This window comes from Culex pipiens, chromosome 2 (genome assembly GCF_016801865.2).
Source record: "Culex pipiens pallens isolate TS chromosome 2, TS_CPP_V2, whole genome shotgun sequence".
In the NCBI taxonomy this organism is placed as follows: Eukaryota; Metazoa; Arthropoda; class Insecta; order Diptera; family Culicidae; genus Culex; species Culex pipiens.
The window spans coordinates 202,484,481-202,504,787 of NC_068938.1; the positions used below are offsets into that span (position 1 = coordinate 202,484,481).

Consider the following 20,307-nt stretch of genomic DNA (forward strand, 5'->3'; position numbering starts at 1 on the left):
CGCCCAGTAAAAAAAAAATATTTTTTTGGCTTGATGTTTTAGGTAAAAAATAAGTAACTGTGTCACTATTGATCGTTGAAGTTTGAATGGGAAAATTCGCAAAAATGAATGGGGAAAAGAAATGGGAAGAAAACTTCACTTAAAGGATGACAAACAACTTTGTCGAAGACCGCACAACGATCCAAGTTAAATCTGACGAGTTATTAGCGATTTAAAGAAGACGTTTTAGCATGAAAAGATTTTTTTCACCAATTTTAACGATCTATAGTGACCCCTAAACAGACTGGTGGCAAGCTTGTCAAAAAGTGAACCTCGCTTTTGACAGAGTCCATATAGGGTGAACGCTCCATAAACTGGTTGCACAAAATAGGGTATACAGGCCATTTATGAGTAAATTTGAAAATAAGTTTATTAAATATTGAGGTTTGTAATTTGAAATTGTTATTTATTGTCTAGTTAATTATTTTTGTTAAGATCGAGCCATACGGTAACGCTTCCGACTCTAAAATGGGAGTTCAGAACCCGGTGCGGACCAACATAGCTGTTGATCGTTTTCCTTCTGGATACGATTTCTAAGTAAAGGAAAGGTAGTTTATCCTATATTTAGCGTCAGAGGAGTAAAACGACCAAATAGCGGGGTCCACGGTCCAACCAATGTGAGTATCGCGGCCCATAGGGGCAGGGGGGGCAGAATGGACCATGGAGGCAGAACGGGCCACCCTTGGTTTTGGGCTTTAGAATGAATTTAGACCAACTGTAAGGCAAGGGTCTTATAAAGGACGTTAAATAACATCACCATACCGAAAACGACGTTTGAATTCATTGTATTTTTCGAATTATGAGCAAAAATGTAAATTTATTGACAAAACCACGCAAATGTTGTTTATTTCGAGGTTCTTAAATAAGCTTTCTGAAAAGTTGGATTGTTTGAAAAAGTTTGCTCAATGTTTATAATGTTACCCGGAGCTATTACAAAGGTAATCAAACAACAACGGAACCTTAAAATCATTTAGAGGCTTGGTGGTGGAAGTGTTAAATTAAAATCAACTTGGGGGCAGAATGGACCACCCTTTTCCTGCCTTATAAAAACAATCAAAAGTTATTTTTTTTAGCTAAATGGATTATTTCACTCCTGGTAGCTTCACAAATCACTTTTAATGCAACAAAAGTTGATTTTTTAGTTGTTTCGACGCTTAGTTGTAAAAATAGTGTTCATAAATTTTTATGTTTTTCTATGGTTTTTGGTGCATTTCCCTAAGGCGGTCCATTCTGCCCCCCCTGCCCCTACATACAATTTGACAATCTTGCCATCAGGCTGCCCCTAAACCTTAACCGATTTGGCTCAAAGTTGGCACACTTTTTTATTTTTATCTACGGTATCGACTCAAGAGGTATCCCTGATGTCGATTTTTTAAATTTTCACCCTAGTCACCATTCAGTTAAAATTTCGAGTGTTCGCAAGCTGTAATTTTTCTTTCGATTCTATTTCAGTAAATAAAAACACCATTGTTTATATAGTATAATATTTCGTATTTACTTTTTTACTTTATTTTGGAACATTTTTGTTGTTGTTGTAGATGGGTAATGGATAATGTGATGTGAGTGGATTTGTGTTGGTAAATGGTTATGGCTACTACGAGTTTCAAGTTTGGATTCAAATTTATTCCGTTACGAAACGAGCACATGTGATCAAATTTTGCGTTTATGTGGATACGGATACTAGGGTGTTGTTACGTTTGCTTTGTTTGTTTTGCGCTAATACAGAGTAAAGGGAAATTAGTTTTATGCGTTGTTTGTTATGTTGTTCATTTTTTGATAGGGGTGATATCTAGACAGCACTGGTTGTTTCGTATAATTTATTAGTTCGTTTAGTTTGTTTGTGAGTTTGTTTTAGGTGATCGTTAGCAACCGTTATTCTTGTTTTTTTTTTATTTGCATTCGAATATTATTTTTGCTTTGTATTTTATACTTTGAGTATGCTGGTTTGCTTGCTTTTTTGTTCGTTATTTGTATACTTAGTGGACAACAAATAAATTTTTGGCTGATTTTGTTAGTTTTTGTATTTCTGTATTGATTATTTTGTATTTCTTGTTATTATTATAATTTCTGGTTGATTTTGAAGCTTCCTCGCGGTACAATTCTGATTTCGCTGGTTAGTTCGAGCTCGGCAACACAATTTGGTTAAAAGTTTACATTTGAACCAAGGGGTAATATCGGCGGGTATTTACGAGGATTAAAAGTAAAGTAAAATGTTGCGTTTTTGCGATAGAATATTACAGATTAATTAGTCAAAATGTTAAGGTAAAATTCTGATTCGATAAAAACTGGGACTTATACGTAAAAATTCGATGCTCGTAATAGTTTCTAAAATTATAAGGTTACTTGTAAGGAATACGACCTGAACTAACACTAATATCATAAAAAGAGATTTCGCACCCCACAATCACTGCTGCTTCTAGTTGGCAAAACGGCCTACTTCGCTCATCATTTCCCTCGCTCCCGCTCACCCTACTGGCTAAATTCTGTGATGTTACAGTTACAATTCTTGCTTCACGGCCTACTTTATAGTTTCATACACTTACTAAACTGTAATGCTACTGACTTAGAAATTCGATTTCTTTGATTTGAGAGCGCCTACTTGGACTAACTAACTCGCTCGCTCTCTAATTCCTTGCTTGCTTTGTTTGTAGTCCTTTCCTTTTGTTTAGTTTTTTTTTTGTATATTGTACCAATCCAGTCTTAAAAATTAATAGATTTATTGTTACATTCAAATATTGGTGTTTTTCACTGGCCAATCGCGCTCAAATCCCACTTTAAAAAGTTGCGACTTCGCTCAAAATCCATCTCGAAAAATTCCATGATTTTTATTTTGTGTGTTTTGTTCAACTTGATGGTGGATGGTGGTGGTGAGAGTGTGTATGAATCTGATCCGTTCAACCCACCTTTGACGGGGCGGGAACCGACCCTGTTTTGTCCCGAAACAAAAATAACCCTTCTAATCTTCCGCTCAATTCCTCACGATTCTCGCGTTCGTTCCGCTTCTAAAATCACATTCACGCTTCACAGGTTGAGTGTTTTGGACCTCGCGCCGAGGCCCATCCGTCGGTTCTAGTCTGGCCCCTGGGTCGAAGGTGCCGCCGCCCCCCGTCGGCTCATTTCGGGCGTGTGCGGCGGAAGCACCTGCGACGGCTTCTTCAGAATGTGCGGCTTGACCTTGACCTGGGGCTTGAACGAGCTCAGGCTCTTCGCTTGCTGTTCCTGGGCCAGCGAAGTGGCCGCCGCCGACGAGGTTGATTCGTTCGACTTGACCAGACAACCGCCGGTCAGGTGCAGATCGGCAAACTGCGACACGAACTTTTGCGTGTTTCGCACCGGAATCGGACTCTTGGCAAGCTCCTTCGGAGCGTCCCCCCCGACAGGTTCCTCAATGTGCAGCACCTCGTCCGACAGCGGAATCTTGGTCACTTCCAATCCGCACTTTTCAACCGCGACTTCCTCCACGAGCTCCGTCACGACCGTCGCCGTCGGCGTCTTCAGCGTGCTCTCCTGGGGCTTGACCTCGGCCTTGGGTTTGTCCGCGATGCCCTTGACGTCCAGTTTGACCTCCTTCTTGCCGATGGTGCCGTTGTTGGTGGTGCTGGTGGTTGTTACGACGGTGCTGCTGGTGATGGCGGTGTTTTCGTAAACCACTGGTTCCGTGGAAAATCGCTCGTTCTTCTTTAGTGTGCACTGGTTCTGGGCGGCGAACCGCTCCGCCGAAGTCATGTCCTCAAGCTCGCTGTCAAGAGATTCCCTATAATAGTGGAAAGAACGGTTAATCATTTAAAAATTGTTTGATTTAGCAACATTTATCAAATATAACCTTAAGGTTAAGACTTATACTTTAAGATTTTGCTTTTATTAGACCCACTCTTGGACTTTAAAACAAAAAAACTTTGAGGCTTTGATTCAGATTAAAAATCTAAAATTCTAAATTCCTAAAATTCCTGAAATTCCTGAAATTAAAAATTCCTAAAATTTCTGAAATTCATAAAATTTCTAAAACTTGTAAAATGTTTAATGTTAATAAAATTCTTAAAATTCCTAGAGTTTCTAAAAACTGTAATATTCCGAAAATCTCTTAAAATTTCTAAGATTCCAAAAAATTCTAAAATTTTTAAAAATAAAAAAAAGTCTTAAAATCCTACACAGCAAATTCTGATGTTCGTTTTCAGTTAATATTTACTGAAACTGCACTACTGAAGTTTCAGTTAGTTTTTCGCTGAAACTTGTATGGAGCTGTTAAAGTTTGCTGAAATTTCAGCAAGTTTTCATTTACTAAAAATTTCAGTAGTGTAGATTTCAGTAAATTTAACTGAATTCAGTAATGAGAGTTTGGTGTGTATAATTCTTAAAATTTTAAAATTTCTAAAATTGCAAAAAAATTAAAAAAATGTAATATTTTCAAAAAATCTTTAAATACCTAAAATTCAAAAACAATCAAAAAATAAAAAAAAAATCGTGATATTCCAAAAATTGTTAAAAGTCCTTAAATTTCTAAAATATTATTATTAGTTATATTAAAGACACTTTACCATTGCAATGGCATATCTAAAATTCCCAAAATTCCTAAAATTTCCAAAATTCTAAAATATTTAAAAATTTAAAATTCCCCAAAATTCTTAAAACTTCCACAATTAATTTTTTTCTAAATTAAAAAAAATCCAAAAATTCTTTAGAAAAAATGCGAAATTTCTAAATTATCTAAAATGTTTCATATGCCTTAAATTCCCAAAATTCAAAAAATTAAATATTTAAAAAAATATGGTAAATGTGAAAAATCCTAAAATTACTAAAATTCCTAACATTCAAGAAATTGCTAAATTCCTACCATTCCGTAAAAATTTTAATCCTTATATTACAAATTTTTTAAAGAATGCAGAAAAATCTCTAATTCCTAAAATTCCAAAAATACTAAGAGATACAAAATTTCTAAAATTCTTAAAATTGTTAAAAGTCTTTAAAATTCTAAAATTCCCAAAAATTCCCAAAATTCCAAAATATCCGCAAATTATAAAAAATCCAAAATTTCCTAAAATTCAAAAAAAATCAAAGATTTTAAACAATGCAAAATTGTTAAAATTCCTTAAATTAGTTACACCCCTTAATTTCTAAAATAATTAAATTTAAATAACAAAAATTATAAAAATGCAAAAAATCCTAAGATTCTTAAAATTTCTAAAATTACTCAAATTCAAAAAAATGCTAAATTCCAGATAATCAAAAATTCCTTTAATTCATGATTTCCTAAAAATAAATTCCTCAAAAATTTCAAATTCCATGAATTCTAATAAGTGCAAAATTTTCAAAAATTATTAAAATTCTCAAAATTCTTAATGTTTTTAAAAAAAATTAAATTAAAAAAAACAAAAACTATAAAAAATGCAAAATTTATAAACTTCTAAAAATTTTGAAAATACTTTAAAACTTCCTAAAATTAAAAAAAAAATCAGAAAAATGCAGAAATTCCTAAATTTTTTTATTTTTTTTAAATTACTAAGGCCATTGCAAATATTTTTTTAAAGTTTATGTCCCTCGGCTCTGACCAAAGTCGAGGCAGGGGGGCAAAAAAAATAAAAAAATATAAAAATTGAAATTACAAGCCTAGGTTTCAACATTTGGATAAAAAAAAAGTGTTTTTAAATGCATTTTACAGGTGTACAGTTGCTTTCCAATCATTAGTTTTGAAAATATCGAGGCATTGACGGAATTTTTTTTTGCGCAATCAAAAACGCAATCAAAAAATCAAAAACAATCCAAAATTGAATGAATTTCTTGAAAATCATAACATTCTTTAAATTTCTGAAATTCCTAAATATCCAAAAATTCTATAAAAATGATTTTTTTTATATGTAATTCCAAAAATTCTAAAATAAAAAAATAAAAAAAATTCAAAAATTCCTAAAAATCTTAAAAATCCTTATGTTACTAAAATTCTAAAATATGCAAAATTCCTAAAATTCCTGAATTTTTCAAAATATCCGCAAAATCCTAAATTTCCCAAAAAAAATCTAAACTTCAAAAATTCCAAAGATTTCGAAAATTCCAAAAGTTCCTTAAATTCCTGAAATTTTAAATGATTATACGATTTCAAAACTTTTGAACTACCAACCTGGAAGCACTCCCAACCCCATCCTTCCCGATCGCCGCCGGTGGCAAATCCATCACCAAATCCGGCGCAATCCGGTTCCTGCTCAAAATCCTCGACGTCGTCAAATTTTGGTACGAGCTCTGCGTGGCCCGCTTCTGCCACAGGTCCCGATTCGCCTGGAACACGTTCAACGATCCGCCCCCACTTCCGGCCACCGCCAGGCTCAGCTTGTTCTCCGACAGGCTAAAGCTCTTGGAGTGATACTTCCTCATCGGTTTCCCCTCCCCATTCTCCCCGTTCGACGAATCCGACAGCCGGTGGCACTTGTCGTCCTTGCCCGGTGGAAGAGTGTCACTGCGACGGTTCAGGACCAGCGAACTCTTGGTGTGCTCCGGAGGGTCACCCATGCCGCCGAGCAGCGGCTTGGACCGGAACTCGACGCAGTCGTCCGGGAGTTCGTCGTTGCTGGCGGTTCCGCCACTGTTGCCGCTGCTTCCGCCACCGTCCGGAGCGGGGGATTTGTCCCGGTTGACGGTTATCTTCGTTGGTTCGGCGTAGATTGGTTCCGACGGTTTTTGCGGCTGGAAGGAAGGGATGGGCTTTAGTATGTTTTTAATATACTTTGAATTCCGAAGAAGTGAAAATTAGTTGAGTCAGCACAGTAGAAGAGAATGAAAGATTTTAAAGGTTGTTTTTACCAAAACAAGAAGTGAGTGATTTTAGACGTGTTTCAATAACAAAAAAAAAGTGTGCATATTTCAGTGAATTTTAGCAGTTTTAAAATCGTTTGTCGTACTTAATTTAAGAACATACACGATCATTACAACCTACATTTAATTATGTTTAAATTGACTGTAATAATGCACTCTGATTCGGATCAAGTTTACAAAAGATTCCAGAATAAGGCACGAAAAATACATTTCTTCAAAAAAAAACAATTTTGATCCTCTTACCATTTTCTAACGTCGATATCTCAGCAACTAATGGTCCGATTTACAATGTTAAAATATGAAACATTCGTGAAATTTCCCGATCTTTTCGAAAACAATATTTTCAAAATTTTTAAATCAAGACTAACATTTTAAAAGGGCGTTATATTGAATATTTGACCCTTTTGAAATGTTAGTTTTGATTTAAATTTTTTGAAAATATTATTTTCGAAAAGATCGGAAAATTTCACGAATGTTTCATACTTTAACATTGTAAATCGGACCATTAGTTGCTGAGATATCGACGTTAGAAAATGGTGGGTTGTTTGGGTGAGACTTATAAAACATAAATTTTCCTGTTTTTAAACACTTGCATGGCAATATCTCAGCAACTAAGGGTCGTATCAACAAAGTTCAAAAAAGCAAAATATAGAGAATTTTCTCAGCCCTTCAAAAATATTTTTTTCAAAGGTGGGTAAACATGTGCACTAATTTAAAATAATGAAAAACTGCCACTATTTTCAAAAAAGTTACCTAAAAATGACTTTAATTTGAAAACGGTGCACTTTATCAAAATTTCACTAAAGTACTTTTTGATTGCAAATTCAATTTTACATCGAAAAATGAAGTTCAAAAATTTTTGCGACCAATATTTCGATTTTTTTTTAAATATCAGTATTGATTAAAAAATTCATAACTCGGTCAAAGATTTTTTGCACAACCTGGAAATTTCTGAAAAATTTTTTAACCGTGTATCATTTTTTTCAGTGTAGTCCATATCCATACCTACAACTTTGCCGAAGACACCAAATCGATCAAAAATGTCAAAAGATAAAGATTTTTGAATTTTCATACATCATTTTTGTATGGACAGCTGCCAAATTTGTATGGAAAATTATATGGACAAACTAATGATTTTGCATCATGGCTTCTTTGGGCATACCGAAGGCACCGAAAAAGTTTCAGCCGAATTAAAAAATACAAAAAAAAAATCGAATGACCCAAACCTGAGAGAATTGCTCACGGTACATGGATGGTGAAATGAAGGATCTAATTAAAAAAAAAAACTAAAATTGTGTAAGTTAACAAAAAAAAATTAAAGTTTTTTGTATAAATGTTTAAAAATGAGATGATTGGAATAATTGCGTAAATAGGTTTAATAAACTTGCTGGCAATGAATCCAACTTTTGTGACATTTAGGTAAAGCAAACATCAAACATAAATACATTTATTTTAAAATTCTAATTATGATTCTTGTTATAAAACACAAATTCACATCAAACTACACAATAACCAACCTTATCTTTTTCTACGCCGTAAACCAGTTCTACATTAAAGCACGCAACATTTACTTGGTTAAGTTAGTTATAAGGTAAGATTATTTAAGAAGACAAACACAAAAGCATTTCAATATTAGGCAAGCAAGCAAACAGGACACAAATGTTAACAAAGACACAGACGAAAACAACCAAAGAAAATACCGGAAACAAGAGAAGTACCAAACGAATAAAGAATCGCGTTAAAGAGGTTAAAGGATTAGAATACCAAAGAAGAGAACAAAACATAGAAACAAACAAACAAGTGTGAAGAATAAAACGCAAAAAAGTCTCACCTCGGGCAGTGTCTCTGGTTGGGGGGGACGGAATCCGAATCATTGAAGAGAAGAGTAACGAACAAAACAAACGCAACACGAACAACGAAACGAAACGAAAACACAACAAAAGGGCGGAGCGAAACTCGGCAGCGGCAGCACATGACTTTCTCGATGTTTTTTTTTTATTTGTTAGCTTTTTGATGCCAATTTGGGTTACTTTGGAACAGCGAATTTTAAGATTTTTTTTGAAGATTGATAAAGTTCTTTATTGTTTTTTTTTCTGCGCAAAATTATAATTTTATGTATAAGCTTGCTTAACAGTTAAGGATGATGTAATTAAAGAGGTCATATTTAATATGACGACGGACCTTAATGCCTAACGCTTCACAGGAGATGGCTACCTCAAAGTAGTAATAACTGATAAGGTGTGATTCATGTTTTATTACGAGTGGAAAAGAGAGGTTGAAGAAGGGTACGGAGACTTGGAAGGAGTGACCCAGCCCAGTCCTTGAGCAATTCCAAACTCGAAGGAAAAACCGAAAGTTTGTTTGTTAGTATTTCTTCGAGCTTCAACAAAATCATACTGAATTTGAAGTAGGGAGAAGTTTGTTAATTTTAGATTTCCGTTTTACTTTACACAACGTCTAAAGACTCGAGCCAACCGAAGAGTTTGGATATTTAAAAGTGAGGAAAAAAATACACGCCAAAATAACAAAAGAGGTACAAGCACTGAGCTAGAGGCCACATTCAACGCGCATGCAGTCGTTCAGTTCTAAAATCTATTACTTAATTTAGTGGAGGTATTCTGCAATGATGGTGAACGTTACACCATCTATATTTCGAAACAAGAACTAAACTCTAATACAGCGCTATCTATCGTCAGATTCTTATCAATTTTAGCTTTTTTAATTTGATAGATTGATCAACTTTTACCACCATCGCAGAATATCTCCAAAGAGAAATTGTAAATAATTTCAGTGTCTCGCCACTGAAAGGCCTTCATCTCAGACACAAACCATAGACTTACAGGTGTTAGTCTATGCACAAACCTTCCAAAAAGGTCAAGAAACAATACACAATCTATTTCTAGAGTCCTTCTACGCGAAAAGAAAAAAAAATGTTTAAAACACCACACTCTTTACAGTTTCATACACAATTTGAACAGTTTGAACGGCGATTTCGGAACAAAAACACGGAAGTTTATGAAGAAGCGGAACAAACAAGACAAAACAAAAGGTTCGCGAATCTCAAACCGTGGTCTCCAGTACCTCGAATGTGAAGTGGTTCATGTCCTCCAGGAACTCGGCCGACGTTTCGAACGAGTGCGGCTCGTCGTGGTAGCTGTACGTGGACGCCTTCAGGTCCACCGTGTCGTAGTGGATGTAGTCCGGATCCTTCAGGTCCGCGGCCCGTTTCTCCCCGATCAGCGGGTGGGCTGTCGGAAGTGGCGGTTGGTGCGTCACCTGCTGGTTCAACGGAGGTTGAGGCTGCGTCGGCTGCTGCTGCGACTGCTGAATCGTCTGATACTGGGGATGGCCGGGCGATGCCGACGACTGGATCAACCCGCCAGGCGTTGAACCTGCGCCGCCGCCCGTTGGACCACTGCCGGGAGTCGCGGTCGAGCCGGTTGAGCCCGTGTAGTCGCTGCCGCACGTGATGTTAGAGAGCGTGTTCGAGTTCTGGGTGCAGATCGACAGCTGGCTGTTGAGCGAGATGTTGCCGCTGGGGCGGCGCTTCCGGACCGATTCCTCCGAGCTGGACGACTTGAGGTGTTCGCTCTTGTCGCGGTCTTCGTCTCTGCAAATGGAAGTTTTTATTTAGAAAAGAGAAGTTTAGTTCACAGCAGGGATGAAATAATCGCAAAAAAAAACCTTTTCGCTGGCTATATTTATTTACCCACAAAAGAAAGAGGAGCAATTTTCTACGAAATAGGCCTATTTTTAATTTAATTTTTTGTATATTTCAATCCGGCTTAAATTTTTTTGGTGCCTTCGGTATGCCCAAAGAAGCCATTTTGCATCATCAGTTTGTCCATATAATTTTCCATACAAATTTGGCAGCTGTCTATACAAAAACGATATATAAAAATTCAAAAATCTGTATCTTTTGAAGGAATTTTTTGATCGATTTGGTGTATTTGGCAAAGTTGTAGGTATGGATAAAACCTACACTGAAAAAAGTGATACACGGTTATTTTTTTGTGATTTTTAGATTCACTTTTTGTTCCTAAAACTTGATTTGCAAAAAAAAAAAAAACATTTGAAATGTTAGTCTTGATTTAAAAAAAAAGAAGAAAATATTGTTCTCGGTATGATCTGAAAATTTCACGAATGTTTCATATTTTACCATTGAAAATCGGACCATCAGTTGCTGAGATATCGACACTACAAAATGGTGGGTTGTTTGGGTGAGACTTAGAAAACATCTATTTTCCTGGTTTTGAACCTTTGCATGGCAATATCTCAGCAACTAAGGGTCGTATCAACAAAGTTCAAAAAAGAAAAAAAAGAGAATTTTCTCAGCTCTTCAAAAAAAAATTTCAAAGGTGGGCAAACGTGTGATTTGATTTTCAAAAATGAATAACTGCGACTAAATTCGATTTTATATAGAAAAAACAAGTTGAAAAAATTTTGAGGCCAGTATTTCGATTATTTGAAAAAATCAGTGTTCATCAAAAATTCAAAGAGTTTTTGCACATTATGGGAATTTCTGAAAAGTTGGCATTTAAAATCCCCTAAAATATATTAGAAAATAAAAAAAAACGCACTTCGAAAGGAACCGGTCAAGAAAAAAATCAAATGAGCAGCAGCGGCAGTGCAAGCAAGTCAGAGAGGGTGAAGAAAAACCCCAAGAAATCGCTCCCTCTTCTTTGTTCTGCTGTTCGTAAAGCTGTTTCTTGACCCCTTCCCTTCCGATCTGCATACTAGCCTTTAGTAACAAAAAGTGAAATTAAAAATAACCAAAAAAAATTTACCGTGTATCATTTTTTTCAATGTAGGCCTTATCCATACCTACAACTACGAAGACACCAAATCGATCAAAAAATACCTTCAAAAGATACAGATTTTTGAACTCAAACAAAATAATTATGCAAAATGGCTTCTTTGGGCATACCGAAGGCACCAAAAAAGTTTCAGCCGGATTGAAAATTCAAAAAAAAAATCGAATGACCGAAATCTCAGAGAATTGCTCAGAGGCGAAACACTCAAAAGAAAATCGCTCCTGATTTTTTCAAATAAAATCAATCAATCGAAGATTTTTTGGAAATCTCATTAATGTTTTTTTTTTAAATCATTTATTTTTTTTATTTACAAACATGGTTTATCTACGAGAAATGAAAATCTTTTTTCGATGTGTGACGTGTGAAATACGTGTTCCGCCAAAGAAGTCAGATGATGATTTTATGAGTTTCTCATTATCGATCTTTCATACGCGAGAGAAGAGAGCCATGTTATCTTTTTTCCCGATTTTTTTTTTCTCTTGATGAGCGTCAAATTGTTTCTTTTGATAAAGATTCTTCCATCACTGGTTTACAATAAAGTTACGTAAAATTTAAGGCACTGAGCATAAATAGAAAAAAATCTCTTTCTTGCTCTTCGAAGCTTGATAAAGTTGTTTTGGTTTCAGCGAAATCAACGAAATAAAAAGCGCAACGGCTTTGCATAAAAAGAGAACTCTGGGACAAAAAAAAACACTCTGGACAAATTATCCATATTAGTTCAGTTTGCCGCTATTCAAACAACATATTCAGATACATCTACACCAGAGAAAAAAAATCTGAAAACAATCTGGTACCGAACATACGATTTTTTGTTAATATTGTGGAACAAATCGAAAATATCGTCAAACATAATAACAAAAAGCTTTTGAAGGTGTAAAAATATTGAAACCGAAAATTGCTTTATAATATTTTGATAGAGTGCTGTTTTATTTTCTTTTTAAATTTTATTTTTTAAGCTGAGAAAATTTCCTACCATTTTCTTTATTTGACTTTGTTGTTTTAAAGACTTACACAATAAAAATTTCACGTAGGCCCATTATGCGATTTTGAGTAGTTTAAATATGGGTCATTCCATCTGAAGCGGAACAGCATTTGAAAATTACCCTCTCCGATCCTGCTCAAATTTGGCAGGGCTGTTGATACTATCAAAACATGCAAGAATCCCGAATTTCATCCAAATCGGACCACCCCCTCCATTTTTGTACCTCCCCAAAACATCGACTTTTTGGCGATTTTTGAGCGAAACCCCTATCTTCAAACGACGATAACTCAGGAACCACAAATCTTAGAGGGTCGGTCTTAGACTCAATTTTGAAGGAAATTGGACGTAGAATCCATTTCCGTGATCAAAATTTTGATTAATTTATTTTTTCTACCTGTATTGCGCAATTGAAAACTTTAAACGGCCGTATCTCAAAACACCCCATCTTATTTTTTTGATTTGACCTCACCATCGTATTCCCCGTCCAATTTTACATAAGAATCACTTATCGACAGAAATGAATATGTTTCGTTCCAGAGATATCGAATTTTAAAGTTTTGAGTAGTTGAGATTACCTACATCAGCTTCATTCGCCGCATCTGCTAGAAGCACACAGGCCGGCTGATTAAAAACTGCTACCTGGTGTTCTGAGAGATGATTAATTTTATTTTTATAATTTTACGCAAATATTTTTTCAAATAGCTAATACCTTGATCAATCTTTTTTGTGTAAGGAATATTTATTGGGTTATTTTGAATGCACCGTTTTTTACGTGTTGCTAACCGTTTTAGAGTACTCCCGAGGCCATGACTAGGGCCTTTGTCATGGGCGGTAGCAAAATAGTGCTATTTCGTCAGCTGTGTGCTATCTTGTGACATAGGCCATTTTGGTCGAAACTGAGTTAATGAAGACGTTTTGCTATACTTAACAAACACTACAAGATGCTTTAACCTGATTTTGGGAACTCGCTTCCGTTTCCCGGATATCGTAATGCACACTTGTGACATAGACCAATTTATCATCAAAATGATCGTGCACACTTGTGACACGTCATACATGTTGTTGGAAAATGTGGAAAATTTCTCTTGTTTTTCACAAATTTATGTTGATACACATTTTCTAAAGGCAATGCAATGTTTTGTTTTTGAAAATATACTGATTAAGTCGGTTAAACTATTGATTTAAGCTTATTTTAGTTTGTATGGGAATACTGTGCACACTTGTGACACGTAGTACAATTTTACTTTCAAAACACACTTGTGACACGTGCTTTTCAGATTTTTGTTTACATAATGTATTGTATCTTTTAACTGGTTTAACCAAACTTGGAGCGATTGTTTAGCGATAGTATACGAACCGATTGCTACAAAAAGTTTGACTCTATCATTCATAATTTTGAAAATATTTATCGTCAAACTTTTAAATCGATTTTCTCGAATAGTACTAAATGGTCGTTGTCACAAGATAGCACACAACTGACGATTTAGCAAAAAACCCAAAATCTGATTTATGGATTAAAAGTTTGATCATATTAAATCGATTTTTATATTGTGAGCCAGCTCCATTTGATTAAAAGATGATTTTGGTCACGGTACATTTAATTAACAAAATATTTATACGTGTGGACAGCAGCCGTATTGTGTTCCAAGAATCCAAGAATGATAGCAGAAAAAAAACATTGTTGTTCTGACGGTGTCGAAGTCATCGCAACTTTATTTGCGGAATTAGCCGCTTCGCAGCAGATCAAACTATGTAATTTTCTAACATTTTTCATTTTTATACTTTCCAGAAATCCTTTTCCTACTCCTTGTGATCGTCCTTCACTAGAATACAACGTATCAACAAATTTTATTAATTTTATTTCATATTTTTTTACTCAATAATGTATCGTGCACTTATTGTTCAGTGTTACTTACAAGATCAATTGCATTTTCCTGCACGCTCCGTCGTAATCCAATTCTGCCCTTTACTGTGTGTCGTTATTGCTCTGTCCTGTGAGTTAGCACAGAAATTCACTTAATTTTTTTTGAGCAGATAAACATTTGCGATTAAACTCCTGTTTCCTACAGTTATACAGTTAATTTTTGCTCAAAGTGATATAGATTATTTATGATGAATTATTATTTCAATAAATGATCAGGTAGCAGTTATTGATCAGCCCGCCTGTGTGCTTCCAGCAGATGCGGCGAATGAAGCTGATGTAGGTAATCTCAAAAAATCAAAACTTTAAAATTCGATATCTCTGGAACGAAACATATTCATTTCTGTCGATAAGTGATTCTTATGTAAAATTGGACGGGGAATACGATGGTGAGGTCAAATCAAAAAAATAAGATGGGGTGTTTTGAGATACGGCCGTTTAAAGTTTTCAATTGCGCAATGCAGGTAGAAAAAATAAATTAATCAAAATTTTGATCACGGAAATGGATTCTACGTCCAATTTCCTTCAAAATTGAGTCTAAGACCTACCTTCTAAGATTTGTGGTTCCTGAGCTATCGCCGTTTGAAAATAGGGGTTTTGCTCAAAAATCGCCAAAAAGTCGATGTTTTGGGGAGGTACAAAAATGGAGGGGGTGGTCCGATTTGGATGAAATTCGGGATTCTTGCATGTTTCGATAGTATCAACAGCCCTGCCAAATTTGAGCAGGATCGGAGAGGGTAATTTTCAAATTTGCACTTTTTCGTGCACAGTTGAGATGGAATGACCCATATGGGAAAATATATTATTTTTTGTTTTGTTTAAATTGGGTTGAGGTCTAGCACTAGTATTAAGAAAACATGAAATTGGTAACAGAAACCCGAAATGAATGAGCGTGTAGACATTTTAATTACTTGTTGTTTTTGATTTTTAATTTATTTTTTATCATAACTTTCAGTTTCCCAAATTTTATATACAATGTTTTATTAACTTTTTCTCTGTCAGATTATTTTCATATATTTTTGAAATTTTGTTTGTTTTTCAAAGCGATACAATAATCATTTTTGAATATATTGCGAAAGCTACACTAAACTCGACTGAACCAAATTTCACTTACTTTCAAGAGATTTTAGCTAGAAAATTTGGTTTGAGCTGTTATTTTCACAATTTGTTTACAGCGGCACTCGCCGATCTTTTTTCAAAGGCCGGTATCCACCACACAGAGCTGGGCTAGGGTACCACACCTCTTCCCTTATGGAATGAAAAATATTTATTTTGTTTACATTCCTAGTGTTCATCAAATGACAACATTTAAAAGCTAACGATCCCTCGAAATGACAGAGACCAATAACTGTAAAATGTACTGGAAATTACATGAAAATAACTAATGTTGTAATGCATTAACAATTTGATATCATTTATAATATTAATTTGTTAGTAAAATATCGAAGCTTGTAACTTCCATGCAAATAAATTTTCTGAATATTTTAAGTAAAAACAAATTGTTTTCTCCCTGTAATTTAGATGAAAGGTTTTGATGTTATTACTGCCGTCTCCGGCAAATCTATTCGAATTTCTTAAACTCTATTACATTCAATATAACAGCAACTGTCCCAAAACTTACTTGATCTTCAGCGAAATGTACTTGTCTGGAATCAATCCGGTTTTACCGCCGACGGCTCCACGCCACCAATCGTTGGAAACCTGAGAATGTAAGTAAAGCGTCAATTCCTTCATTTTTCAAATATCGAAAATCACACCCACCTGATTGTACAGTATCACAGTGTCGCCCTTCCGCAGGGACAGCTCCCGCTCGGACCGCGCCAGAAAGTCAAACTGCACGATCGCCTCGAACGTGTCCGACTCGTCCTCCGAGGGGTACACCTCCGAGTCCGGGTCTTCGGAGACCTGCTCGGTGGGCGAATCACCCACGTCACTTTGGAGAAGAGAAAAGTTGAGTTGAGTTAGATTTGAGAGAAACTGAGATCATCTTCGGGGGTAACCTACATGTCCTCGAACGGTTCCGACGAGATGAACTTCTCGTACTGCATGCCGACCAGGTCCTTCGGGAACAGCTCCGCGTGGTACACGATGATGTTCTTGATCAGCTCGTTCACCTGGTTCTGGTACTGGACCTGGTCCTTGTCCTCGGGGGCGGGCATCAGCGTCGGGCCGAAGCAGATCGCCAGGTTGTACGCGTCCATCATGTTCTCGTCCGAGTACTCCGACAAGCTGTTGGTGAAGAGTTTGATATTAATTCGAGAATTCTCGAAGCAGTTGTTGAAGAACTTACTGGTTCAAAAATGCAAACAGATATCTGATCACGATTATGACGGACTTGGGCAGAGTCTGGAAGAACTTGCGGATGCCCAGCACGATCTCGTGCTTGGACTCGAGTTCTGGAAGGTATAAAATCTCGATTAAAGTTTTGATCTAGGACGAAGATCAACTGAAGAACTTACGTGCCAACGTGACAAAGTGATCGAAGTAGATCAGCGGGAAGAGCGGCTCCCGCAGCTCGCGCAGATACAGCTTCAGGACTCCGGCCACCGAGTTGATGTCCGAGGCGTCCGTCGTGTCTGACAGCGGGTCGTCCCCGCGCTCGAAGCCCTCCTTAAAGTTACTTATTTCTACTTGAGATCCGGACACGCGGAAGATACCCTGGTGGTGAAGTCCTACAAATCATATCAAATTATTAGATATTCAAAAGCTTCTACCAAGTCAGTCCAAACTCACCGTACAGATTGATAACCCGAATGCAGCTCCTTAGAATTAGTGGAATCTCCTCGCCCGTCGCCTCCAGGTACTCCTCCAGCGAGCCGCCAAACAGCTTGGGCCGGCCCGACTTGTTCATCCGGCCGATGCGCTTCCGCTTGGGGACGTTCGACTTGGTGAGCGTGTCCGTCTTGAGCGCCGAGTCCTTCGTGAGGGCGTTCCGCAGAAACTCGGCCTTCGAGTCGAGCCGCGCTATTCGTGATGTGGCGAGGATGTACTCGCGGATTTTCTATCAAAGTCGGAAATAGTTTAAATTGATACTCATAACTAAGGTAGTTCAACTTACCGTGATGTAAAACTCCTCAATCTCGTTCTTGTCGGACCTCAGCTTCAGCGACGTGTTCTCCGGTTTCCCCAAACTTACTCCCCCATCCCCGAACGCAGTCGTCACGTCGTAGTCCTTCGTGTTCAGTATCTCCAGCAGGTTGATCTCCGCCGTCTCCAGCGTCTTCCAGATCTCCTCCGACTCCATGCGCAGATTGTTAACCCTCTGCTCCAGCTGCACCAGCCTCGACTCCATCTCCTGGTGCAGCGCCTTCTGCAACTCCGGCTCAATGTCCTCGTCCTGGCCCTGGAACTCGAGCCGTTTCGGAATCATGAACGCACCGCTGTGCTGCTCCAGGAACTTTTGCTTGTCGGCCCGGCTGTCCATCGAGTTGACGATGTGCGACAGCGTTTCGGTGTTGTTCAGCACCGCTCGACACCGGCCCTGGTCGGCGGACACGTGCATCAACAAAGCTCGCGAAACCACCGAATGGAACCCAAGATCCATGCAATCAATAAGATCGCTCAAATCCTCAACAAAGTACTTGTGAATGGTCGTATTCGACGCCTCCAAGCACAGTTGGTACTCATTCTTCGCCTTCAGCGCCTTCAACCGCGCGTCCGTGTACTTGTTCTTGCGCTTCAGCACCTCCTTCTCGATCAGTCGGTACTTTTTGCTCCGTTCCAGCTTCTCCTTCGGAACGCTCTGCTGCAGCTTCATGCGTTGATTCTCCGCCGCGCGCAGCTTCTTCTCCGCCTCCTTGGCCTCGGTTTGGTACGTGTGGTAGGTCTTCATGTTGGTGTGCAGTTCCTGCAGGATGCGCAGGATTTCGACGTGGGTTTCGAAACCAATCTCGCGACATTTGCGGTAGATGCGCTGCACGTCGTCCCACACGGACTGGAGGCGCGCGACCAGGTGCACGGAGTAGATCTCGGACAGGGCGGCGTGATCCCGCGAGAGGGACTTGGTCTGGTTGACGAGCTGCTGCCAGCACGAGTACGAGGAGAAGAGGGGCCACTGTTCGCGTCTGGAAGGAAGGGGATGCAAATTGGACGATTAATTAGATTTTATAAACGTGAAAATTTAACTTTGAGCAAAGTTTTGAAAAAAAAAACGGTTTAAGTCAATAAATTTTTTTTTTCAAATGAAATCCATGATTTAAAAACAAACATTGAAAAAAAATCTAAGTCATAACTTAATCAATTAGTTAGGATCATTTATTTAGGTTTTTAGAAATTAATACAATAAGTGTTAAAACTGAAAGGAAGGTAATAAATTATGAACAGTACATTTTGATTTGAAATCGGAAATTTAAATGCTGAATCAGGTGTTTCAAAGTGTTTTCTGGTAAAAAATTGCTTTTAGGCAAAAATTTTCCTAATTTTTGAAAATTGAAAACAAAACATAGTTTTTTTTTATCTGGTTCAAATATTTTTTGAAAGTTGCAATTCTGTGCATCACATTACCTTTATAAAAATGAAAAGTTCTTCAAAATTATTCTATTTCAAGGAAATATATGCCATAGACAAAAAATAAAGCAAAAAAAAACATACGTTTTCTTCCCAAATTTTTTTTTTTATAGAAGTTCACAACTACAGAAACCCAGAATAAATTTTCATCATTCTATTTGTAATGATAATTTAACATATTGTTGAATTTCCAAAATGTCTTAGGGACCATCCATTAACCACGTGGACACTTTGGGGGGGGGAGGGGTATGGCGATTGTCCACGATCCATACAAAATAGTTTTTTTTTGTATGGAAAATTGTCCACGAAGGGAGGGGGGGGGGGTAAAAGATTCCCAAAAAAATGTCGACGTGGTTTATGGATGGTCCCTTACCGTGTGATTGAATTTTAACATTATTATTACTTTTTTTTAATGCTCTTGGACTTTGAAGCTTAAACGTAATTTAACATCACATATTTTCAATGCCTTTATTTTTATTTTACAAAAAAAACATTCTAAGCTTTATTAACTACAAGAAATTTTGTACTTATAAGAGAGATTTCGTTTTTTTTTATTATAATTTCAATCCTAGAGTTTTTTTTTTTTTAAACGTCCTATAAAAATTTGAAAGAGAATAGTTTACCCTTAAAAAAAATCTAGATTTGAACTACACAGCAAAAAAAACACGGTAATATTGAAAATGGGAATGTTGACAGATTTTGTGTCGGAAATACTGTTAAATATAACCTTGAATTCACATACTTTTATGTGTACTTAAACTTATTTCACATAAATTAAGGTAATATAACATCGAAAAAGATGTAATATTCAACCAAAAAATTTTCAAAAAAAAATCGATGTCCCAATATTAAAGATGATCATTAAATACCATTCAATTAAAGAAAAAAATATTTCTATTTATTATTCAAATACTTTTCAACTGATAAGGCTTGTCAAAAATACTTCTAGAACAAGTATTGAGGTAGGTTGCACAATAGTCATTAACTATGTTCAAAAAAAAAATCTTGTTTAAATAGCTCTTCAATAAAATGAGTCGGAAGTTTTTTTTAATAACGGACTGTTATACTCGCTCTGTTCCTTGAAAACTCCATTGTGCACAGTTAAATCATATTAAACCCAGTAAAACAAAGTTTGATTCTGGAAGGTTGATACATTTATGGTTGAACAATACCTCTTATTCAATGTAATTTTACATGATGTTTTGTGGAATAAGGCCAATACTAATATTTTTTTAAATTTATGT

The 20,307-nt window shown here is 36.6% G+C and overlaps 1 protein-coding gene across 1 annotated transcript in view; it reads right to left on the minus strand.

Moving 5' to 3' along the window:
• Window positions 1-2,062: 2,062 nt before the first annotated feature.
• Window positions 2,063-20,307, minus strand: part of LOC120418142 (SLIT-ROBO Rho GTPase-activating protein 1-like) — a 106,486-nt gene continuing 88,241 nt past the window's right edge. Inside the window, exons 3-12 of the mRNA XM_039580439.2 lie at window positions 17,616-18,621; window positions 17,291-17,558; window positions 17,017-17,229; window positions 16,848-16,953; window positions 16,562-16,786; window positions 16,319-16,490; window positions 16,179-16,258; window positions 9,922-10,450; window positions 6,152-6,711; window positions 2,063-3,793 (exon numbers count right to left, since the gene is read on the minus strand). Of these exons, the coding sequence (XP_039436373.1) occupies window positions 3,109-3,793; window positions 6,152-6,711; window positions 9,922-10,450; window positions 16,179-16,258; window positions 16,319-16,490; window positions 16,562-16,786; window positions 16,848-16,953; window positions 17,017-17,229; window positions 17,291-17,558; window positions 17,616-18,621 (3,844 nt within the window). The 3' untranslated portion in view covers window positions 2,063-3,108. The remainder of the gene's footprint in view (window positions 3,794-6,151; window positions 6,712-9,921; window positions 10,451-16,178; window positions 16,259-16,318; window positions 16,491-16,561; window positions 16,787-16,847; window positions 16,954-17,016; window positions 17,230-17,290; window positions 17,559-17,615; window positions 18,622-20,307) is intronic.